Source organism: Pleurodeles waltl, chromosome 7 (genome assembly GCF_031143425.1).
Source record: "Pleurodeles waltl isolate 20211129_DDA chromosome 7, aPleWal1.hap1.20221129, whole genome shotgun sequence".
Lineage (NCBI taxonomy): Eukaryota > Metazoa > Chordata > Amphibia > Caudata > Salamandridae > Pleurodeles > Pleurodeles waltl.
In genome coordinates this window covers 205,129,339-205,153,690 of record NC_090446.1, presented here as the reverse complement: position 1 = coordinate 205,153,690, position 24,352 = coordinate 205,129,339, and the positions used below count along the sequence as shown (strand labels likewise).

Sequence of the window (24,352 nt, the reverse complement as noted above, 5' to 3'; positions counted from 1 at the left end):
GTGCAAGGCACTGTTGTAAGGGCCTCATGTTTAATCTTGCATGTGGGACTATTGCTATGCAAGATGCCATCATTCCTAGAATCTTTATGATAAATCTTACAGTGAATTGTTGATTTGGCTGTATGAGTGGTACGCTAGAGCTAGTTGAGTATTTAGGATAGCACCTAGATACAGTTGTAGATGTGCTGGTTGAAGGTGTGGCTTTTGGTAGTTTATAGAAAACCCTATTGTGTGCAGAGGTTCTATCACATAATGAGTATGGTTTTGGCATTGTGTAAGATTGCTTGATTTTATTAGCCAATTGTCCAGATATGGAAAGACATGGATGTGTTGTCTTAAGTATGCTGCTACTACTGCTAGACACTTTGTGAACACCCTTGGAGCTGTTATGCCAAATGGTAACACTTTGAACTGGTAGTGTTTTCCTGCTAAGACAAACCTGAGGTATTTTTTGTGTGCTGGGTGGATGGGTATGTGAAAGTACACATCTTTGAGGTCTAGAGCAGTCATAAAATCTTGTTTTTGCAGTAGTAGAGTAACATCTTGCAGAGTTACCATATGCAAATGCTCTGACAAGATGTATAGATTGAGGGGCCTGAGGTCTAACATGGGCCTGAGGGTGCCATCTGTTTTGGGAATTAGGAAGTATAGTGAATATACTCCTGTTGATTGTTGGGACTGTGGAACTAATTCTATTGCTTGTTTGAGTAGTAGAGATTGAACCTCTTGTTGTAACAGAACTGTATGTTCTGGGGACAACATGTGCTATCGTGGTGGAATGTTTGGAGTGGTGGTTATCAATTCTAGGCACTAGCCATTGCGGATAATTGATAAGGCCCAGTTGTGTGATACTTTGCCAATGAGAGTGGAACTGCTGTAGTCTTCCCCCCACTGGAGATGTGTGGAGTGGAAGGGAGGAAAGGAAGTCACTGCTTAGGTTGTGTTGTTGTTTGTTTAGAGGTTTGGAATTTACCTCTAATCCTAAAGTATTGACCTCTATATGTTCCTCTAAACCCTCCTCGTTGATACTGGGTTTGATATGGTTGCTTTGTTTGTGAGGTGGAAGCCTCTGAGGATTGTGCTTTAAAACCTCCTCGAAACTGTGGCCTGCAACATGAACCTCTATATGGTGTGGTGTCCAAAGCGCCTATTGCTTTCGCAGTATCTGAGTCCATTCTCAGTTTTTCAATAGTGGTGTCCACTTCTGGGTCAAAGAGGTGCTTTTTATCAAAAGGCATGTTAAGTACAGCCTGTTGCATTTCTGGTTTAAAACCAGAGGAGCGCAGCCATGCATGTCTTCTGATTGTGATGGCAGTGTTTACGCTACTTGTGTCAGCAGCATCAAGGGCAGATCTTATTTGATTATTACTAATGGCTTGCCCCTCCTCTACCACTTGCTGTGCCCTCTTCTGGTGTTCTTTTGGGAGATGCTGTATAATATCCTGCATTTTATCCCAATGGGCCCTATCATAGCGGGCTAGCAGTGCTTGAGAATGAAAATGTCACTTACCCAGTGTACATCTGTTCGTGGCATCAGTCGCAGTAGATTCGCATGTTTTGCAATAGCTCGCCATCTGGTGTTGGGCCGGAGTGTTACAAGTTGTTTTTCTTCGAAGAAGTCTTTCGAGTCACGGGACCGAGTGACTCCTCCTTCTGTCTCCATTGCGCATGGGCGTCGACTCCATCTTCGATTGTTTTTCCCCGCAGAGGGTGAGGTAGGAGTTGAATTGTAGTAAAAGTGCCCATGCAATGGAGTGACTAAGTATGTACCTACTTAAGGTTGAGATGATACATATACAAATAGTTGAAGGTAACTTCCAAACTGCTACAGGCTCCCGGGGAGGCGGGTGGGCACATGCGAATCTACTGCGACTGATGCCACGAACAGATGTACACTGGGTAAGTGACATTTTCAGTTCGATGGCATCTGTCGCTGTAGATACGCATGTTTTGCATAGACTAGTAAGCAGTTATCTCCCCAAAAGCGGTGGATCAGCCTGTAGGAGTGGAAGTAGTTTGAAATAATGTTCTTAATACGGCTTGACCTACTGTGGCTTGTTGTGCGGATAACACGTCTACACAGTAGTGCTTGGTGAATGTGTGAGGCGTAGACCATGTGGCTGCCTTACATATTTCTTGCATTGGGATGTTTCCTAGAAAGGCCATGGTAGCACCTTTTTTCCTGGTTGAGTGTGCCCTTGGTGTAATGGGCAGCTGTCGTTTAGCTTTAAGGTAGCAGATCTGGATGCATTTAACTATCCATCTGGCTATACCTTGTTTTGATATTGGGTTTCCTGCATGAGGTTTTTGAAATGCAATAAATAGTTGTTTAGTCTTTCTGATGTTTTTTGTTCTGTCAATGTAATACATCAATGCTCTTTTGACATCTAATGTACGTAGTGCCCTTTCAGCTACGGTATCTGGCTGTGGAAAGAACACTGGAAGTTCCACTGTTTGATTGAGATGGAACGGTGAAATAACCTTTGGCAAAAATTTAGGATTGGTCCTTAGGACGACCTTATTCTTGTGTAGTTGTATAAAAGGTTCCTGTATTGTAAACGCCTGAATCTCGCTTACTCTTCGTAGGGAAGTAATGGCGATGAGAAATGCCACCTTCCAGGTTAGGAACTGTATGTCGCAGGAGTGCATGGGTTCAAAAGGTGGACCCATAAGTCTAGTTAGGACAACATTTAGGTTCCATGAAGGAACAGGTGGTGTTCTTGGTGGTATAATTCTCCTAAGGCCCTCCATGAATGCTTTAATGACTGGTATCTTATATAGGGAAGTTGAATAGGTAGTCTGCAGGTATGCAGATATTGCTGCAAGGTGTATTTTAATGGAAGAGAAAGCCAGGTTAGATTTCTGTAAGTGAAGCAAGTAACCCACTACATGTTCTGGAGTTGTGTGTAATGGTTGTATTTGATTAATATGGCAGTAGCAAACAAACCTCTTCCATTTACTTGCATAGCAGTGCCTGGTGGATGGCCTTCTGGCTTGCTTTATGACTTCCATACATTCTTGGGTAAGTTGTAAGTGCCCGAATTCTAGGATTTCAGGAGCCAGATTGCTAGATTCAGCGATGCTGGATCTGGGTGTCTGATCTTTTGGTTGTGTTGTGTCAACAGATCTGGCCTGTTGGGCAATTTGATGCAGGGTACTACTGATAGGTCTAGCAGCGTTGTGTACCAGGGTTGCCTTGCCCAAGTTGGTGCTATTAATATGAGTTTGAGTTTGTTTTGACTGAGTTTGTTTACCAGGTAAGGAAGGAGAGGGAGAGGAGGAAAAGCGTAAGCAAATATCCCTGACCAGTTCATCCATAGGGCATTGCCTTGGGACTGTTTGTGTGGGTATCTGGATGCGAAGTTTTGGCATTTTGCGTTCTCCTTCGTCGCAAACAAGTCTATCTGAGGTGTTCCCCAGAGTTTGAAATAAGTGTTCAGAATTTGGGGGTGAATTTCCCATTCGTGGACCTGTTGGTGATCTCGAGAGAGATTGTCTGCGAGTTGATTTTGGATCCCTGGTATAAATTGTGCTATTAGGCGAATTTGGTTGTGAATTGCCCAACGCCAAATTTTTTGTGCTAGCAGGCTTAACTGCGTGGAGTGCGTCCCCCCTTGTTTGTTTAAATAATACATTGTTGTCATGTTGTCTGTTTTGACGAGAATGTATTTGTGAACTATTATTGGTTGGAAAGCTTTTAGTGCTTGAAAAACTGCTAGAAGTTCTAGGTGATTGATATGCAGTTTTGTTTGATGTACGTTCCATTGTCCTTGTATGCTGTGTTGATCGAGGTGTGCTCCCCACCCTGTCATGGAAGCATCTGTTGTTATTACGTATTGTGGCACTGGGTCTTGGAAAGGCCGCCCCTTGTTTAAATTTATGTTGTTCCACCACAGAAGCGAGAGGTAAGTTTGGCGGTCTATTAACACCAGATCTAGAAGGTGACCCTGTGCTTGAGACCACTGTGATGCTAGGCACTGTTGTAAGGGCCTCATGTGCAGTCTTGCGTTTGGGACAATGGCTATGCATGAAGACATCATGCCTAGGAGTTGTAACACCATCCTTGCTTGTATCCTTTGTGTTGGATACATGCGTTGTATGATGGTGTTGAAATTTAGAATTCTTTGTGGACTTGGAGTGGCTACTCCCTTTGATGTGTCTATTATGGCTCCTAGGTATTGTTGTACCTTGCGCGGCAGAATGTTGGATTTTGTGAAGTTGACGGTGAACCCGAGTTTGAAGAGGGTTTGTATGATCTGATTTGTGTGATTTGAGCACTCTATGAACGAATGGGCCTTGATTAGCCAGTCGTCCAAATATGGGAACACATGTATTTGCTGCCTTCTTATGTGTGCAGCGACTACCGCTAGACATTTGGTAAAGACTCTTGGTGCGGTTGTTAATCCGAAAGGCAGTACCTTGAATTGATAATGTATTCCTTTGAATACAAACCTTAGGTATTTCCTGTGCGATGGGTGTATTGGTATATGGAAATAAGCATCCTTGAGGTCTAAAGTTGCCATGTAGTCGTGCAGTTTTAGCAATGGTAATACTTCCTGTAGTGTGACCATGTGAAAGTGGTCTGATTTGATGAAAGTATTCACTACTCTGAGGTCTAGGATTGGTCTCAGTGTTTTGTCTTTCTTTGGTATCAGAAAGTACAGTGAGTAAACTCCTGTGTTTATTTGTGTGTTTGGCACTAGTTCGATTGCATTCTTTTGCAATAGTGCCTGCACTTCTATCTCCAGGCAATTGGAATGATGTTTTGTCAAATTCTGTGCTTTTGGTGGTATGTTTGGAGGGAATTGTAGAAATTCTATGCAATAACCATGTTGGATAATTGCTAGAACCCAAGTGTCTGTAGTGATTTTCTCCCATGCTTTGTAGTACTGACTTATTCTTCCCCCCACTGGTGTTGTGTGGAGGGGGTGAGTGACATGTGAGTCACTGTTTAGTAGTAGGGGTTTTGGGGCTCTGAAATCTTCCTCTATTTCTAGGGAATTGCCCTCCTCTATATTGTCCCCGAAAACCTCCTCTATACTGTCCCTGGTAACTGGACGGTGTTGCCTGTGAGGTGCTGGCTTGTGTGCTCTGACCCCGAAACCCCCCTCTAAAGGGTGTTTTACGAAACGTGCTGTAATTTCCTCTGCTCTGCGGGGAGTAGAGTGCGCCAATGGCTTTGGCAGTGTCTGTGTCTTTTTTGAGTTTCTCAATCGCTGTGTCCACTTCTGGGCCGAACAGTTCCTTTTCGTTAAAAGGCATATTGAGAACTGCTTGCTGAATCTCTGGTTTAAAGCCAGACGTTCTGAGCCATGCATGCCTTCTGATAGTTACAGATGTATTAATTGTCCGTGCAGCTGTATCTGCAGCGTCCATGGAGGAGCGGATCTGGTTGTTGGAAATGGCCTGTCCCTCCTCAACCACTTGTTTTGCCCTATTTTGTAAGTCCTTGGGCAGATGTTCAATGAGATGTTGCATCTCGTCCCAGTGGGCTCTGTCATAGCGCGCAAGTAGTGCCTGGGAGTTCGCGATGCGCCACTGGTTTGCAGCTTGTGCTGCGACTCTTTTACCAGCTGCATCGAACTTGCGGCTTTCTTTATCTGGGGGTGGTGCATCTCCAGATGTGTGGGAGTTGGCTCTTTTTCTAGCTGCTCCTACAACGACAGAGTCTGGTGGCAGCTGTGTAGTGATGAAAACCGGGTCCGTAGGAGGCGCTTTATACTTTTTTTCCACCCTTGGTGTGATTGCCCTACTTTTGACCGGCTCCTTAAAGATTTCTTTTGCGTGCCGGAGCATACCAGGGAGCATAGGCAGGCTTTGGTATGAGCTGTGGGTGGAGGAGAGTGTGTTGAATAAAAAATCATCCTCGACCTGTTCTGAGTGGAGGCTTACGTTGTGAAATTGTGCTGCTCTGGCCACCACTTGAGAGTACGCAGTGCTGTCCTCTGGTGGAGATGGCTTGGTAGGGTATGCCTCCGGACTGTTATCTGACACTGGGGCGTCGTATAGGTCCCATGCGTCCTGATCTTGGTCACCCTGGCTCATGGTGGTGTGAGCTGGGGAGTGTGATGGAGTTTGTGCTGGTGAGACGTTAATCACGGGCGGTGGAGAGGGTGGTGGAGTAACTCTTTTCACCACTTTTGGTTGTGGTGTCTGTTCAGTCTGGAACTCCAACCTTCTCTTTCTTCTAATAGGGGGAAGGGTGCTTATCTTTCCTGTCCCCTGCTGTATGAAAATACGCTTTTGCGTATGGTCCACATCCGTTGATTGTAGCTCTTCCTCAAACCTATGCTTTTGCATTTGTGAGGTTAGCGAGTGCTCTTCTGTATAAGAGCCTGAAGCTGGGTCGGTTGCAGCTTGTTTCGGTACCGAAACCATGTCAGCGTCCTTTTTCGGCTCCGAGGTGACTTTTTTCTTTTTCGGTGCCGAAACCTGTCGGCGCCGATCTTCGTCGGGCCCGCTGTCTCGGCGTCGAGCCGTGTCAACACCGGCATCTCGGTGTCGACGCTTGTCTCCAGCACTTTCTCGGTCCCGAGAAGGCTGTGTGCCGGTGTCTCGACCGGAGTCGGACGATCTCGGCACTGTTTGGGCCTTTTTCGGTGCCGACGGTTGGTCACCGAATTTATGGGTCGAGCCATGGCCTGGTGGCAGTGGCGTCCCCTGGGCCTTGTAAATGTTCCTCTGAGTGGATTTCGACGTCTTACTCACGGTTTGTGTATCGTCGAATCCTTCGGAGTCCGAGTCTTGGATCGAGAAGGTACCTTCCTCTTCTTGTTCCTCGAACTCCCGTTGGGCTGTCGGTGCGGACGCCATCTGAAGTCTTCTGGCTCGACGGTCTCGGAGTGTTTTTCGGGACCGGAACGCACGACAGGCCTCGCAGGTGTCTTCGCTGTGCTCAGGTGACAGGCACAGGTTGCAGACCAAGTGTTGGTCTGTGTAGGGGTATTTATTGTGGCATTTGGGGCAGAAACGGAACGGGGTCCGTTCCATCGGCGTTCTTCAGCACGCGGTCGGGCCGACCGGGCCCCGACGGGGGATCGAAAAAACTACCCCGAAGGGCACCGGAGCTCTTCGATCCTTCGACGCGGTGTTGAATCTAACTACGCCGAACCCGAACGCAACAATACCGACGAAATCTTCCGAAATTTAGCTATTTTTCCGTTCCAAAACTCGGCGCGACAGGAACACGTCCGAACCCGATGGCGGAAAAAAAACAATCGAAGATGGAGTCGACGCCCATGCGCAATGGAGACAGAAGGAGGAGTCACTCGGTCCCGTGACTCGAAAGACTTCTTCGAAGAAAAACAACTTGTAACACTCCGGCCCAACACCAGATGGCGAGCTATTGCAAAACATGCGTATCTACAGCGACAGATGCCATCGAACTTGGCAATTCGCCATTGATTTGCTGCCTGTGTAGCAACTCTTTCCCTGCTGCCTCAAATGTTCTGCTCTCCTTATCAGGAGGAGGTGCATCTCCTGAAGACTGGCTATTTGCCCTCTTTCGTGCTGCACTGACTACCACGGAATCTGGAGGCAGGTGATGTCTAATATAATCTGGGTCAGGGGGTTATATTTTTCTCTATTCTAAGTGTGGTAATCCTAGAGTTTACAGGCTCGCAAAAAATTTGGTCTGCTTGTTTTACCATGCCTGGTAACATTGGGAGACACTGGTACTTGGAATGTGTTGAAGATAGTGTATTAAATAAAACATATTTTTCCAATGGCTCTGAATGCATTGTTACCCCATGGTTAGCTGCAGCCCTGGATTTGACCCGGTTATATGCAGTGATATCTTCTGGTGGAGATGGTTTTGATGGGTAAGTATCTGGGTCATTATCTGGTATGGGAATCACGGTCATAAAGATCCCATAGGTCTGCCATATTTCTTTGTGAATAAAATGAGTGTGTTGGAGAAGGCACTGGTGGAGGGCTGGTGTGAGGTGAGAGATAATTGTGGAGAATGAGGAGAAGTATGAAGAGGTATTGGCTTCTCCTTTTGTTTTTGCACCTTTGCTGGTGGCTGTACAGTGTCCAGTGCCTCATGAAAAGCCAGCTTTCTTTTTGTTTTTAAAGGAGGTGCAGTAACAATCCTTCCTGTGTCTTTATGGATGTGTATCCTGGATTGTCTCTCACCCATAATTTTTAAAATGGGCTCAATGTCTGACTCTTCCCCAGAGGTTGTATGGGTTTCTCTCCGTTTTTTTTTTAAAGTCCTTGTTCCTCTGTATATGAGGATTTTTTCGGTTCCGTAGTTTGTTGTCTTTTTGGTACCGAAAATGTTGTGGAAGGTCTCGGCTCCGAAGCGGACTGACAAATTTTCGACTCCGAAGACAGGTTTTTTACTGGAGTCCGAAATGGAGCCTTTGATAGATTTACTCGACTCCGAAGTCGACAAAGGAGTGGCCTTTTTCGGCACGACCCCAAAGGACAGTCGCTGACAGTCTTTTTTTGGGCCGAACCATGGCCTTCCGGCAGTGGTGTACCCAAGCCTTGGAATGTTTTTTGTGCAGGGGTGTAAGGGCAGACGTACTCACACACTATCCAGCTGTGATTGGTCTGTCGTCCTCGGATTCCTGTTTGATGTCGGTCTCTCGGATGGAGACTGCTGTCTGCGCCAGCTCTTCTTCAGCGACGTCTAGATGTTCACTGCTTTTCGACGCCATTTCGAGTCTTCGGGCTCTGTGATCTCTGAGAGTCTTTTTTTAACAAAACGATCGACAGGCCTCACAGTTTTCCTCCCAACGGTCTGGAGAAAGGCACAAGTTACAAAACAAGTGCTGGTCTGTATAGGGATACTTCGCGTGGCACCGAGAGCAGAATCGGAATGGAGTCCGATCCATCAGGCTTTCCACACGGTAGGCCTGAATAGGCCAGAGGTGGGTGCACGCGCCCTGAAGGGTGAAAAGAAAGTTTCCGACGGTACTACGGTTCGATGCTAGATTGGGAACGCGATCTAAACAATACTGACGAATAAGGAAGGTTTTCTAAGGTTTCTCAGAGCAAGAGAAAAAACGTCTGAACCCGACAGCGGAAAGAAAACAATTTAACAATGGAGTCGATGCCCATGTGCAATGGAACCGAGAGGAAGAGTCACTCGATCCCATGACTCCGAAAAGACTTCTTCAAAGAAAAACAACTTGTAACGCTCCGACACACATACATACACACACACATATATATATATATTGGGGTATTACTAACCGTGAATATATTTATCATGCCTGGTAAAAGCATGATTACGTAAGGCATTTGTTGTTATGCCATACAATCTACTACTAATAACTAATATCTGTGTGCCTGTGGAAGATATTTTAAAAGATAAAAGTAAGTGTTACAGAGTTTCTCTTTTTCCTAGAAGAGAAGTAAACAAAAACAGACTTAGAGTGCAGTTCCTTTTAACTGGTAGATGATAAAAATTACAGGCATGATTAATTTTTCTTTTCCTCTTTATGTGACATAAGGTACCAATGATGGCAAAAAAGCGCACCTTGCAACAGTTTCTCAGTTTAATGCAATAGATAAACGTACCCATCTACACGGGTCACTGATCAGATTGATAAAGAGAGGGGAGAGCTTGGTCCTTCGAATTTCACTGGAGGTGGTGTAAGACACAGCCATGAAGCATTCTGCACAAGCTTTGCGCATTCCCCATACGCTATCAGAACACAGCTCCAAAAACTTGGGGATCTGTTACAACAAAACACAAAAAACCTAATTAAAATAAATCAGATTAGAGAAAGGTCATACTCTAGTTTAGTTTTATCGTTAGATGCTCAAACATAGAAGTGAAAACAAATTGCTCTAAGACTTCCAAGAAATACACAGGGTTATAGACAGACGTACTGTTTCTTTACAGTGCTTAGAAGGAGAAACCGTGGCACATAACATATAAAAATATACTGTCATTATTAGTATTGTAGTACTGAGATCTAAACATTCCAAACTGATTTTCCTTCAAACTAGTTGGAAAGGCACATGGATGTGTTACGTACCCGTAATCCTACTTTGCCATTACAGATATTTATTTGAATTCATGAACACAAGATGTATGCATTACCACAAATTTCTCTATCCAAAATTTTATTTTAATATGCTTATCTTCTGGGAAACATTTTATGGACATTTTTGGAGTTGAAAAATAAATTGTATAAGATACAAAAGTGTAATAATAAACAGAAGCAACATCCAAACAGTGCTTCCTTAATTCTTTTGTAAAAAAGAGAAAATAATCAGAAAAGAAGGCACAAAGGCATCACCCTCATACAACTGCTTCAATGCTTAACAGGGTGGGGCACTGTCAGTTTGGGGACGTTTACAAGTTTGGGACGATCTGAAAAAAAAAAAAAGATGTTTATCAGTAATGAGGCAATCATCTCTTGCTTCATTTGGAAGAAAGAAGAGTGATTATGAATTTCAAAAAGATACCCATGCTGCTTATGTTTTTCAGAACATAAACAGAAGACCAAATCAAACTAATTGTTTAGTGCCAACTGAGGGTAATCAAGGCGTAAAAAAGGTAAATAGTCAAAATGATTACGCAAGCTCAACTTGCTTGAAATCTTAGTCTGAAATCACTGCTTATAAAACATTTGTGTTGTGTATAGCTCGATAAATGTCAGTGCTGAACCATTCCTCGCAAGAAGAGCTGTAGTTGCCACACTACTTATGGAACATGGATAGGCCTTCCAATAATGTGTTTGTTGGCCTTCAAGTAGCATAACGGTGCAGAATAACTGCTGTCTGGGACCTCACAAACGTTCTCGGTGATAACGCCTGGAATTCTGCACCGGGCACAGGTTTCAAGATATACTCCTGCAAATGTCATGCAACACCTTACACAAGCTCCTCTTTCCTCCCCACACCTGCCGATCTGCGTACCACAGGTTTGAGCACAATAGTTGTGCAGACACCTGTGCAAATGCACTTTTTTTCTCTACACAAAAATAAAAAAATTAAACGGACACTGTTGATCCTGGGAGGGGAGTTACTCCAGCCATTGACTGGATTAAGTTTACACCAATTTCCGTGGTAGGAAAGTGGCAGGTTTCAGTTTCTGCATGCCCAAAGGAATACGTTTATGGGTATTCACAAACTTACAAGGCTAAGCACACAGTGCAATATTCCCATCCCACCACCTGCGTGGGATTTAATACTGTACATTTGTCTGCAGATTTTGGCTGAGAAATCTCTAGTGATAAATCCAAGTTTGCCTGCCAAGAATACTTTTGTAAACTCCTGGCAGGCATATATGGACGTATTTTCCGCAATAAAAGTAATTTTATGGCAGAAATCACATTTCTGAGATGGGCACAATGTTTTAAAAAGGCAGGCCTACTTGACAATGGCACAAAAATAAATGGCTGTTGACTTATTCATTGGTAGTTCAACAATCCTGAAAGTTCCTTTTTGAGACATTCTGTCTATAGAGTGCTGGCTTGTGAAGTACAGAAACAAAGAATCCGTGAGCCCATAACTCTCTGAAACGCATACCAGAGTCATATTTTTGCTTACATATCACTGACAAATGTGGCATATCGGAAAGTTTATAAAAGCATGTTCAATTTGTTTTACAACTCCAATTTTGCCCTGCTACACATTTCTATGAATTCCACTTCTGCACTTTGAGGGTGACTAGATGAAGATAAAATACATTGTTTAATATCTGCACACCATTAGCCCCACATGGGTGCGCTGATGATAACAAAACAAAATGGGTGTTTGTGTTAATCTGCGCAGTTTATCCCTGTTAGTCACAGATATGCTACACAGTTAAAATAAACAATTAACTAAATGAATAAAACAAAGAAAAAGATGTCAGGCATAAAACCTTTCCCAAGCATGACAGACGAGAGAGCTGCCTCGTCTGCTGTTAAACATTCACGCCACAGTCATCTGTGCCTAGTGCAGGCACAAGCATTAGTTGGCGCAGATCACTATGGCTATATTACCAGCACACAGAGGCTTGTTGTTATGATGTTCTGTGTGCAGAGTCAATGGGCACACATAATTTGTTTAACGACAAGGTAGCAAATAGGAAGAAAACAAGCACCACATTTGGTGTCCTAGAATTCATGAGGATAGAATGCTTCTGATAGAAAGTCAAAAAGCAATAAAACCCAGGTGGTGGGATTGAGTAGTGCTAGTTAAGCAAGGAAGTCAAGCATAACAGCCCTGATAACATACTATCATTGTCTGCCTGCACCAGAATGATATCAGTTCCTTTTGAAGGCAAGCACAAGGCATTTAGTTGACACTGCTCAATCTGCATGCATACAAGCCATGGGTCTCAGGACTGGCGGAGGATATAAACACTGTGCTGCGAAAGCAGGTTAATTCTATGACGAGTCAAATGGAGCCAAATACTAATTTCCAGCAGATCAGTGTACTAAATTATCTAATATGTAGCAATACTGAACAGTTGATTACCCCAAGTGGGAAGGGTATGCCCAGACGTGGGTCCCGTGCTTGGTATGCCACCAGATTCAAGGTAGCCTGGCTGATGAAGGGTGATACCCTGAAACCGGTCCCAGGATGCTTGTTTCTGGTCCAGGAAGGACCTGGCCTGGCAGTTCGGGCTGGACTGTTCCCATGGGGAACAGGGTCAAGACGGATCTGCATATGGCTGGGTCTGAGCTGGAATGGCATGGCATGGCAAGCAAAAGAACTGATGGATGAAACCCAGATCTATGACTGGGGGTGAATGTTTGATTTGTTCTGTATTCCGTCCATCTTCTGTTGTTTTTGCATTTGTCTACCCCAAGTGGGAAGGGTATGCCCAGACGTGGGTCCCATGTTTGCTATGCCACCAGATTCAAGCTAGCCTTGCTGATGAAGGGTGATACCCTGAAACCGGTCCCAGGATGCTTGTATCTGGTCCAGGGAGAACCTGGCCTGGTAGTTCGGGCTGGACTGTTGCCATGGGGAACAGGGTCAAGACTGATTTGCATATGGCTGGGTATAAGTTGGAATGGCATGGCAAGCAAAAAAACTGATGGATTAAACCCAGATCCATGACTGAGGGTGAATGTTTGATTTGTTCTGCATTCCGTCCATCTTCTGTTGTTTTTGCAGTTGTGCGCTATCTTCCAGATCATGTTGCACATCTTCTCAAACAAAGAGGGATCAGTGGGAACGGACAGAGACAACCACATGAATAGTTGAACCTGTAATCGCACCTGAATAACCACCCTGAAGAAAGTGGCAGACTGACACCCAGTTATAAGTCTCCAAATCCTATTCCTCCATGTGCCGGTAAACTCTATTGGACATGTCTAAGGAGTCAATCAGGTCAGAAGATCCCTTGTAGGCAAGCAGTATTTGCACCTGAGAGAGGATCCTCTAGAGATGGACCTCAAAGAAGGCATAAAGGCCTGCTTTCACGCATGCATAATGTTAGACCTGACAGCCTCGGAGTGGCCTTCCCCCAACTTTTTGCATGCCTCCCTCCATTTTTCTGATCTAGTTTTTGCTGGTTTTAGGACTCTGCATACTTTACCAGTGCTAAAGTGCTCTCTCCCCCAAACATGGTAAGATTGGTTCCTAATGAATTGGCATATTTAGTTTACTTTTAAGTCCCTAGTAAAGTGCACTACAATTGCTCAGGACTTGTAGATTAAATGACACTAGTGTGTCTGCAGCACTGATTGTGCCACCCATGTAAGTAACCCCTTAGACAGGTCTCACGCCTGCCATTACAAAGCCTGTGTGTGCAGTTTCACTGCCATTTCGACTTGGCATTTAAAACTATTTGCCAAGCCTTAAAACTCCCATTTTATTACACATAAGTCCCCCCCCCCCCCTAAGGTAAGCCCTAGGTAGCCAATAGGGCAAGGTGCTATTTAAGTAAAAGGCAGGACATATACTTTTGAGTTTTTCACATCCTGGTAGTGAAAAACTCACAAAGTAATTTTCCAATATTGTGAAGCCCGCTCCTCTCATAGGACTGCAAAGTAAATTATCTTATGCACTTTTTTAAGTGGTAACTTCTTATCTGAAAGCAGAGGCATTATCATGGTTGGAAAGGTAGTGACAAATCCTGCTTACTGGTCAAGTTGTATTTAACATTACTATTTTAGAAACTTCACTTTTAGAAAGTAGGCATGTCTCTGCACTTTCTGCTCTCTGTGCCTTACAGCCTGTCGCCAATCTAAGTCTAGTCTGTGCTGGTTGACAGCGCTCCTTGTGCATTCCACCCAGACAGCCATAAACAGGGGACACTCAGCTGCATCTGCATTCAACTGCATACTGAAAGGTCTTCCTGGGCAGGAAAGGTGGAGGGGCTCTCACTTACAATTTGAAGGGTAGTGGCTTGACCACACACAAAGGACTGACAACCCCCTACAGTTCTCCTGGCAGACAGGACTGGGCTGAAAGGGAAACTGATACACTTCAAAACCACTCTTTGAAGTCTCCTCCACTTCCAAGGCACATTTAGGTGTATATAAACCGGGTCTGTGACACTTCTGGACCTACAACTGGACCCTGTCTGAAGAACTGCAGTGCTGCCCAAAGGACTCAACTGGACTGCTATTCTGAAAAAACTGCTCTTCTGCTTGTTGCTCTGCTGCTCTCTGACTCTAGTGGAAGGACTTGGCCTTACCACCACAAGTGATTTCCAAGGGCTTGTCAGCTTGCTTCCTTTTAAGAAGTTTCAGGGCCATCAAAGACTTCACCTAAAAGAGAAAATCCATGCATCAAAGTATTGCGGCTGGACAATCGGCACAAAGCCTGTCCCGTGGCTGAAAACCCAATGCAACACCCACAGAATCAACACAGCACCTGTTTCACCTCAGTTACATCATCACAGCGCAACAAGATTCACCATGCATTGTTCCTGGGCCTCTATTTGACTTTATCCCCACACCTCAGTATGGAACCAAGGCTGCATGTATGGAAATTGAGGCACTGCCTTCCTGCGAGGAAAGAATTGATGCATCACCTCCACCGCGCCAGAAAAACTGACGCACTGATTTACTTTCCGGCATCTCACCTCCCCTTCGCAGTACGGAACCGAAATATTGTTTTATGTTCTATGCATTCCAGGTACTTTGTGCTAAAGAGATACATCCATTGATTACTATTGATTAAGACTAACTTAAACCTATAAAAAGTGATACCTTGACTGGTGCATATTAGATTTTTGTTGTTTTGGTATTGTTTTATGCAGCTAAATAGCTATTTTTCTAAATTGGTGTGGAGTAGTTTTTGTGGTGTTTTCAATGTTGTAGGAAAATGGCTCCCTGTTGCAGTTACCCCCCACGTTTTGCCTGATACTGATGCTGACTTGACTGAAGTGTGCTGGGACACTGCTAACCAGGCCCCAGCACCAGTGTTCTTTCACTTAAAATGTACCATTGTCTCCACAATTGGCACAGCCCTGGCACTCAGATAAGTCCCTTGTAACTGGTACCCCTGGTACCAAGGGCCCTGATGCCAGGGAAGGTCTCTAAGGGCTGCAGCATGTCTTATGCCACCGTGGGGACCCCTCACTCAGCACATGCACACTGCCTCACAGCTTGTGTGTGCGGGTGGGGCGAAAAAGACTAAGTCGACATGGCACTCCCCTCAGGGTGCCATGCCAACCTCACACTGCCTGTGGCATAGGTAAGTCACCCCTCTAGCAAGCCTTACAGCCCTAAGGCAGGGTGCACTATACCACAGGTGAGGGCATATGTGCATGAGCACTATGCCACTACAGTATCCAAGCAAAACATTAGACATTGTAAGTGCAGGGTAGCCATAAGAGTATGTGGTCTGGGAGTTTGTCAAACACGAACTCCACAGTTCCATAACGGCTACACTGTAAACAGGGAAGTTTGGTATCAAACTTCTCAGCACAATAAATGCACACTGATGCCAGTGTACAATTTGTTGTAACATACACCCAGAGGGCATCTTAGAGATGCCCCTGAATATCAATCCGACTTCTAGTGTAGGCTGACCAGTTTCTGCAAGCCTGCCACACATCAGACATGTTGCTGGCCACATGGGGAGAGTGCCTTTGTCACTCTGTGGCCAGGAACAAAGCCTGTACTGGGTGGCGGTGCTTCTTACCTCCCCCTGCAGGAAGTGTAACACCTGGCGGTGAGCCTCAAAGGCTCACCCCTTTTGTTACAGCGCCCCAGGCCATCCCAGCTAGTGGAGATACCCCCCCCCCCCCCCCCCCCTCCGGCCACTGCCCCCACTTCTGGCGGCAAGGCTGGAGAAAATAATGAGAAAAACAAGGAGGAGTCACCCACCAGTCAGGACAGCCCCTAAGGTGTCCTGAGCTGAGGTGACCCCTGCCTTTAGAAATCCTCCATCTTGAGTTTGGAGGATTCCCCCAATAGGATTAGGGATGTGACCCACCCTCCCCTCCGGGAGGAGGCACAAAGAGGATGTAGCCACCCTCAAGGACAGTAGTCATTGGCTACTGCCCTCGCAGACCTAAACACACCCCTATATTTAGTATTTAGGGGCACCCAAGAACCTAGGAAACTAGATTCCTGCAACCTGAAGAAACAAGAAGGACTGCTGACCTACAAGCCTGCAGAGAAGACGGACAACGACAACTGCTTTGGCCCCAGCCCTACCGGCCTGTCTCCAACTTTGAAAACCTGCAACCAGCGACTCATCCAACAGGGACCAGCGACCTCTGAAGCCTCGGAGGACTGCCCTGGACTAAAGGACCAAGAAACTCCCTTGAGCAGTGGCCCTGCTCAAAACCAGCCCCTTTTTTGCAACAATGAAGCAACTTCCAAAGACTGCACGTTTCCCGCAGGAAGCGTGAGACTTCACACTCTGCACTCAACACCCCTGGCTCGAGATCCAGAGAACCAAAACCACAGGGAGGACTCCCCGGTGACTGCGAGCCCGTGAGTAGCCAGAGACGACCCCCCTGAACCCCCACAGCAGTGCCTGCAGAGAGAATCCAGAACATCCCCCTGACCGTGAATGCCTGTAACAAGGAACCAGATGCCTGGAACCAGCACTGCATCCGGCCACCCCTGTGCCGCTGAGGGTGTGTTTTGTGTGCCTACTTGTGTCCCCCCCCCAGTGTGCTACAAAACCCCCCCAGGTCTGCCCCCCCTAGGACGCTGGTACTTACCTGCTGGCAGACTGGAACCGGAGCACCCCTGTTCACCATAGGTGCCTATGTGTTTTGGGCACCTCTTTGACCTCTGCACCGGAACCGGCCCTGAGCTGCTGGTGTGGTAACTTTGGGGTTGCCTTGAACCCCCAACGGTGGGCTGCCTATGCCCCAGAACTGAGACTTGTAAGTGTTTTACTTAAATCACAAACTAACCTTTCCTTACCTCCCCCAGGAACTGTTGATTTTTGCACTTTGAAAATAGCTTATTGCCATTTTTACAAAGACTGTATATGATATTGCTTCCTAAAGTATCTAAGTGAAGTACCTTGCATTTAAAGTGTTTACAGCAAATCTTGAACCTGTGGTTCTTAAAATAAACTAAGAAAATATTTTTTTCTATATAAAAACCTATTGGCCTAGAGTAAGTCTTTGAGTGTGTGTTCCTCATTTATTGCCTGTGTGTGTACAACAAATGCTTAACACTACCCTCTGATAAGCCTATTGCTCGACCACACTACTACAAATAGAGCATTAGAATTATCTAATTTTGCCACTATCTCACCTCTAAAGGGAACCCTTGGACTCTGTGCACACTATTTCTTACTTTGAAATAGTATATACAGAGCCAACTTCCAACAAATGTGTTATGGCATAAGTTATTGCACAAATACTTAACACATTGCCTTCCAAGTTAAGCCTGCCTGTACTGTGCCAAGCTACAGGAGGATGAGCATAGGATAATTTAGGTGTTGTGACTTACCCTGACTAGGATTGTGGTCCCTATTTGAACAGAGTACATACCTTTGAAACTAGTGACCAAATTTCTAACGCAAAGTTTGCTGGACTTCAAGGACTGAATTGCCCCAAAGCACCACATAGTATGGTTAAGGTATTCACTCGGGGTGTGGCCTGGCCTTCCTGCAAGATGGCCTTGTGAGGCTCTGCAGTCCAGGGGGATAAATCCTTCAGAGACCTGCGTGGAGCAGTCACCCGAGGTGTTGGATTCAGCACACTTCGGGTGCAGGGCGATTGCAAAGGCGTGGGCTGGCGAGGAAACGCCGGTTCAGTGATAGGGGCCAGGTGCTGGCCCGATTGCCCTGATGTGGCCCAGGCCCGGTTGCCCGCTCGGGGTGACTCAGTGAGCGAGCCTGACGTGGACCGGTGGAGTCGGGGGGTGGAGCTGGGTTCGCCGACTGACCCCCTCCCCCTTTTTAGACGAAGGCGTGGACCAGCTGGCCGGGGCTCTGATGCCTCTCGATCGCCCGTGCTGATCGGGTGGCTGGATCCTTGAGGCTGGGCCGACAGTGCGGGCCGGATCACAGGCCTGGCAGGGGGGTGAGCCACGGCAGCTGGATAAAGGACTGTGTTGGCGGAGGTGGAGGCTGGGGCTGGCTGTCAGGCCCCTGTCGCTGGTCGTGTCATTTGGAGACTTGGACGTGGACAAACTACCCCAGGAGGTGGAATCCCAGGTGCCCTCAGCCAAGGCCATGATTCTCAGGTTTTCAAGCACAGCCTGGTGACCATAGACACTAAGCTAGATCACCTGACCGAACGCATGGACTGGCTGACAGAGTGGATGACCATGATACCTGCCTTGAGCAAACGGAGTCCCGCATCTCAGAGTTGGAAGATGGTCGGCGCAGGGAGAACAAGCGATTTCGTCAAATGGAGTGAGTGTTGGAAGTCATCAGGAATAAATTCGAAGACCTGGAAACCCTCCACAGACGCAACAACTTCTGCATTTTAGGTCTTCCAGAGTCGACAGCCATGGGGCGCATGGAAGACTATGTGGAGGCGATGCTTTCTGCATTCTTCCCAGGTGAGCCCTTTCCAGTGATGGTGGTAGAGCAGGCGCACAGGTCGCTGGGTACGCGGCCGCCGCATGGGACCCCGCCGCGTCCTGTCATTGCGAGCCTCCTCAACTACAGGGATAGAGACACGATCCTATGCCTTGGCCGTGACCGCCACCCCATCGTATATACCAACAACGAACTCAGTATCTTCCTGATTATACACCAGGTGTGCAGGCGGCCCGCAGGTCGTTTCTCCCGGTTAAGCACACACTGAGTCACACGGACGCTAAATACTCCTTGTTTTACCCCGCTATGTTGTGCATTCAACATAAAGCTAAGTTACACTTTTTCTCAGATCCGAAACAAGCAGCAAAATTCGGGAAAGGCATTCTCAAAAAACTGGCCCCTGGCGGCTCGCCGGCAGATTGAGAGGTTGAAAATCGCCAAAGTGACAATGACTGAGAACAGTAGCACCTGTGAGGCATCTGTGTGTTTGGCCTGTGCCCCTTGACCCCTTGGGCCCGCGGGCATTCGGCGTTTTGGGATAGGCCATCCCGTGGAGCTTTGGACTTCTTGGAGGCTCCTGCCCACCCACTCACACTGGGTGGGAAGTCTGATGGCCACACCAGCGCCCCGTTCGATGAGTCCCAATCAGTTGACAGTAGATTTGAGATGGGTTAGGTTTTTGGGTGGGGGCGGAATGGGATTGATGGATGGGCCCAATTGGGGGCCTGAGTGGGGGGGGGGGGGGGGGGGGGGGGACAGTTGTACTGTTAGCTACTAAGTTTGATGTTCTCCCTCTGTTCTTTCCTATCTGTACATCCCCGTTCCCGCAGCTGCTTGAACACAAGTATAGATGGGAGAGGTTGAGAAGCGGAAAAGCACCCCGATGGCTCCTAAAACTGCAGCACCTGTGAGATGTTTGACATGGAATGTTTGGGGGTTCAATGACGGTCGTAAGATGCAAGTTATATCAGCTTATATGCTGCGCTATGCGATAGATATATGCATGCTTCAAGAAACTCACTTGACTACTGCCACACAATCTAGGGTGAGGGCTGGCTGGATTGGGGACAGCCATGTAGCAGTATATTCAAGCTACGCGAGAGGGGTAGCTATTCTGCTTAGGAAGGGACTGCAGTGGCGTACTGAGAAAGCCCTTACGGACCTGATCGGCTGCTCAGTTATGTTGAAGGGTACATTGCTAGACAGGCTGTTTCGTCGGTTATCAGTTTATGGTCCCAACGTTGACGACCTGGAGGTTTTTGGGGAAGTATGTTGCTTTGTTATCTCCCTGGGCTCGGAGTCCCTGTTATGGGGAGGAGATTTTTATGTGGTATTGGACTCTGAGGCAGATAGCGAAAGCAGGGCACGGCTGCAACATGTGGCAGCTGCTAAGGCCTTTTCCCTCATTATGGCAGAGGGCGATGTGGTGGATTTATGGAGGGTAAAGCATGGGGCTGTTACAGAAGGAACATACTTTAACTCCGTCCATGATGGCTGGTCCTGCATTGATAGATGGCTCGGAACTAGAGATGTAGAGCTCTGGACGAAATCTATTGAACATATGCCCCGCACTCTGTTAGATCACTCTCCGGTGATATTGGAATTGCTGATCCCGGGGGGCCCTCGCCACGAATTTGTGTGGCGGCTGCCCCATGGTGTGTTAAGAGATCAAGCCTTTAGGGAGGAAGTCTGGGCCGCTATTGTGGAATACTATGCGGTTAACCAGGGGTTGCTGTCCTCGGCAGCCACCCTATGGGAGGCATTCAAGGTTGTGATCAGGGGGTATGCCTTGACAAGCAGCATAGTGTGCTTAGGGAGATCCGTCACGAATTGGCAGACCTAGCGGCCCAAGCTTGCTAATCTGGAGAAGTGTATGTATGCAGATATGCCTAATGCCCTTTTGGCCGAAATAAGAGTGAAACTGACACAATATGAAGAAGTGGCTCTTCGTGAGGTTTGCTTTCTGGGTAAGGAAGCAAAGGGAAGGCGATATGGATAGGGCTGTTAAAACACTGGCTGCAATGCTTCGATGACCATGGGTGGGGAACTATATTGTGGAGCTGCTTGACTCGGCTGGAGTACAACATGTTGGCACCGAGGGGGTCAGGCGGGTCTTGACTGATTTTTACTCTTCCCGATATTCTGAAACGTTGGGGCCGCAGGCAGCGGAGTACAGTGAATACTTTTATGAAATTAGCCTACTCTGGCTCGAGAACACACACAGGCAGTATTTAAAAACTCTATTCACGGTTGAGGATGTCATTCAGGTTATACGCAGCCTGCCGGGAGAGGCAAGGCTGGATGGGCTCATATCGGCCTTTTATAAGGAATACGCAGAACTTTTGGCACTGCACCTGCTAGAGGTGTATGCAGAGGCACTCGAGAACGGGTTTCTCCCGCCATCGCTGAGTGAGGCCCTTATCGTTACCATATTGAAACCAGGTAAAGATCTGTGTCTTTGCGACTCATATAGGCCATTATCGCTAATAAATATAGATAATAAGATACTAGCAAAGCTAATTACAACTCGACTGCAACCTCTACTCCCGTCTTTGGTGCTTCCAGACCAATCTGGGTTTGTGCCTGGTCGTTCGACCTTGTATAACCTCCGCACCTCTTTTGCGGTGTCCTGAATGATGGCTCCTGAAGACTGCACGCTAGCTGTGTTCCTGGACGCCACCAAGACGTTTGATTCCCTTGCATGGCAATATATGTTCGGCCTATTGGCCAGGATAGGTCTGAGTCCTAGATTCATTTAATTAATCTGCTTACTAGACTCTGCCACAACCGCCAGACTGCGAATTAATGAAACAATTTTGGGACCTCTCCAGACAGTTAGAGATACACAGCAGGGTTGCTCCCTCTCGCCGCTGCTATTTGCGGTGGCGATGGAGCCACTGGCAGCAAGACTGAGACAACATCATAACCATAGGGGATTGGCATTTGGACAAAGCCCAATATTAGTCTCAATGTATGTGGATGGTGTTGCACTGTATATACGGGACCCACAGCTCCATTTTCATATATTGGTGGATGAGATAATACGCTTTGGTCAGATTTCTGGGATTACGATTAACTGGTCCAAGACAGTTCTTTTCCCCATATCGGCCGCAACGGTGCAGTACCGTTCCAAACATCCTATGGGCTGGCTGATGGTCCAGTGCGTTATCTGGGCATATGGCTCAGCAGGGACGTGGATGAGTTATGGTCAGCCAACTATGGTAAGGCCATCATGTGGCTGGAGGATAAAGTGGCGCTCACTTCCACTTTCGTTGACTGGCCGGCATAGCCATAGCCAGGATGGTAATTTTGCCCGAATTTGTCTACCTGTTTGTTAACATTCTCCTCGTACTTACGTTCGCCTTCTTGAAACAGCCTATATTGTACTGTATTGTGATAGTATTTATGTAGCGCTTCCTACCTCTGACGAGGCGCCGAAGCGCTTTTCTTCACTTATTGCCCTGGTCAGGGCGGGCGGGCAGCCCAGAATCTCATGGGAACTCCTGCCACTTCCTTTGAACTAGGCAGATTGGCGGCCCCGGACCTGGATCTTTATTATAACTGTGCCTAAGCCCATTTTGCGCATTTTTTGCTGCACCCCATAAAATATTTACCATATCTGGCTCCGGAACACAATTTAATCTGGCCTGATAGGCTCTCTAAAGTAATTTATGGACAAGTCAGGCCCAGGTCGAGAGTGATTGACACTGATGCCTGCACGGCGCGGGCTTGGTGGGAGTGCTCCTAAAGCATGCAGGGGAGGCCTTTGCGTCCTCAACGCCGCTGCACATCATGAACCTGCAGGTACCGGAGGAACGACAGTTGTGCAAATGCCTATGCGATCTGAATATGGTTACCTTGGGGTCTTGGTTCACGGAAGGTTTGTACATATTCCAGAAGCCGTGCTTGGCGAGAAGCTAAACACTGCGTTATATCGCTTAACGTGTGCTTTTGCGGGCCAGATACCACTGCTTATCCCAGGTACCCTTGGAGTGCCAGGCGCTTGATCTGGTGTACAAATCACAGTCTCTGCGGACACGCAAGGCTAGAGCATATTGGGAAGTGGACTTGAATGAGGCCATTCTGGACGATGCGTGGAGACAGTGCTGCATGTATACTGGAGAGCTTTCCCCCAATTACAGATTGTGCCTAACACATTTCTAATTCCTGCACCACTTGTACTATACACCGCGACACCTCAAGAGGATAGGCGTCCGAACGGATGATAGATGCAAGAAATGCTCAGCGCCAGAGGTGGATTTTCTGCACCTGGCGTGGCGCTGCGGGGGGCTGCAGTGATACTGGATGGAGGTGCTAGATGCGGTTGAGGAAATGGTCGGGCTTGTACTGCCGCGGTCTCCCAAGATTGTCCTCATGGGTATGACAAGGAAGTTCCCCCTGACCACAAGAAACTAGTGGGGCTGCTGTTGGTGCTGGCCAAGCATATAGTGGCGATGTGCTGGGGAAGAAACAGATACCCCTCTGTAAGGAGTGGTTGAGACATGCTGTGTACTGTCAGGAACAACTAACAGCTTACTGGGATTTGCTGCCGTCTAACTCCAAGCCAAGTGACATATGGACTCCCTTGCGCTTATTCCTCATGTCCCAGCCAGGGGGGCGTAAATAGACGCTGACGCAAGGTATCAGACTTAACTGATGATACCCCTCCTTGAGGTATCGGGATCACATCATTCCCTTCTAGGGGTGATACTAATGCTGCGCTGACCCCTCTTCCCCCTCCTCTCCTTCCCTCCCCTACTTTCTATTCTATTTCTGTTTTCTCTATTCTCTTTTGTGGGTTGCCATTCCTGACGTTGAATAATACGACAGAGCTGTATATCCCTTCCGTTTTATGTTTTGATTAAATGACAATATGCTGCAGAGCAGGCAGCCTGTGAATGAATCTGGGGGATTTTCGATCCAATGTTGTCTGTTTTGTATTATTATGTGGCTCGTTTATTACACTTTTGGGCTAATTGTGCCTTTGGACTGATGTGATGGTAACTGAGTTGATATGCTGTACCCTTTAATTAATACAATTAAAAAAAAATTGTTTAAAGGTATTCACACTGTGAGTGGCCCAAAATCAAGTTTCATCTTCTTGAGACAATGAGTAAGGAAATGGGAACCCCATGTTTACAACCAGTGCACAAAGTGTGACCTCTTCTTTGAGGAAATGGAGGATTTCTTATTCTTGTGGTGCAATTTGTTTATTTTTTTAATCAAAGGATTCCTTAAGGGATCCCTCCTTGTCAGAGGCCTTACCTATAGAAGGGAAGAGGGACTGCCTCAGGCTCCCAGATGGTTGGGTGCATGCATGAAAAGAAGTTAAAGGTATAGGGGCCATGGCTAGATCCCTGACAACACATGTAGATATTATGTGTCTTTGAATGAAGTCATCTTCTAGTGCCACCATCAGCAGAGTTTACACTACGGGATCTCACAACGTGACATTTGTACTGGTTTTGGTTGAAAGCAC

General features: G+C 46.8%; 1 protein-coding gene across 2 annotated transcripts in view; it reads right to left on the bottom strand.

The window, feature by feature from the left end:
- LOC138303973 (serine/threonine-protein phosphatase 4 regulatory subunit 1-like) overlaps positions 1 to 24,352 on the bottom strand; it is a 284,441-nt gene that overhangs the window by 55,971 nt on the left and 204,118 nt on the right. For both annotated transcript variants that reach the window (XM_069243582.1, XM_069243581.1), the window contains one exon: positions 9,532 to 9,690. In XM_069243582.1, coding sequence (XP_069099683.1) covers positions 9,532 to 9,690 — 159 coding nt within the window. The remainder of the gene's footprint in view (positions 1 to 9,531; positions 9,691 to 24,352) is intronic.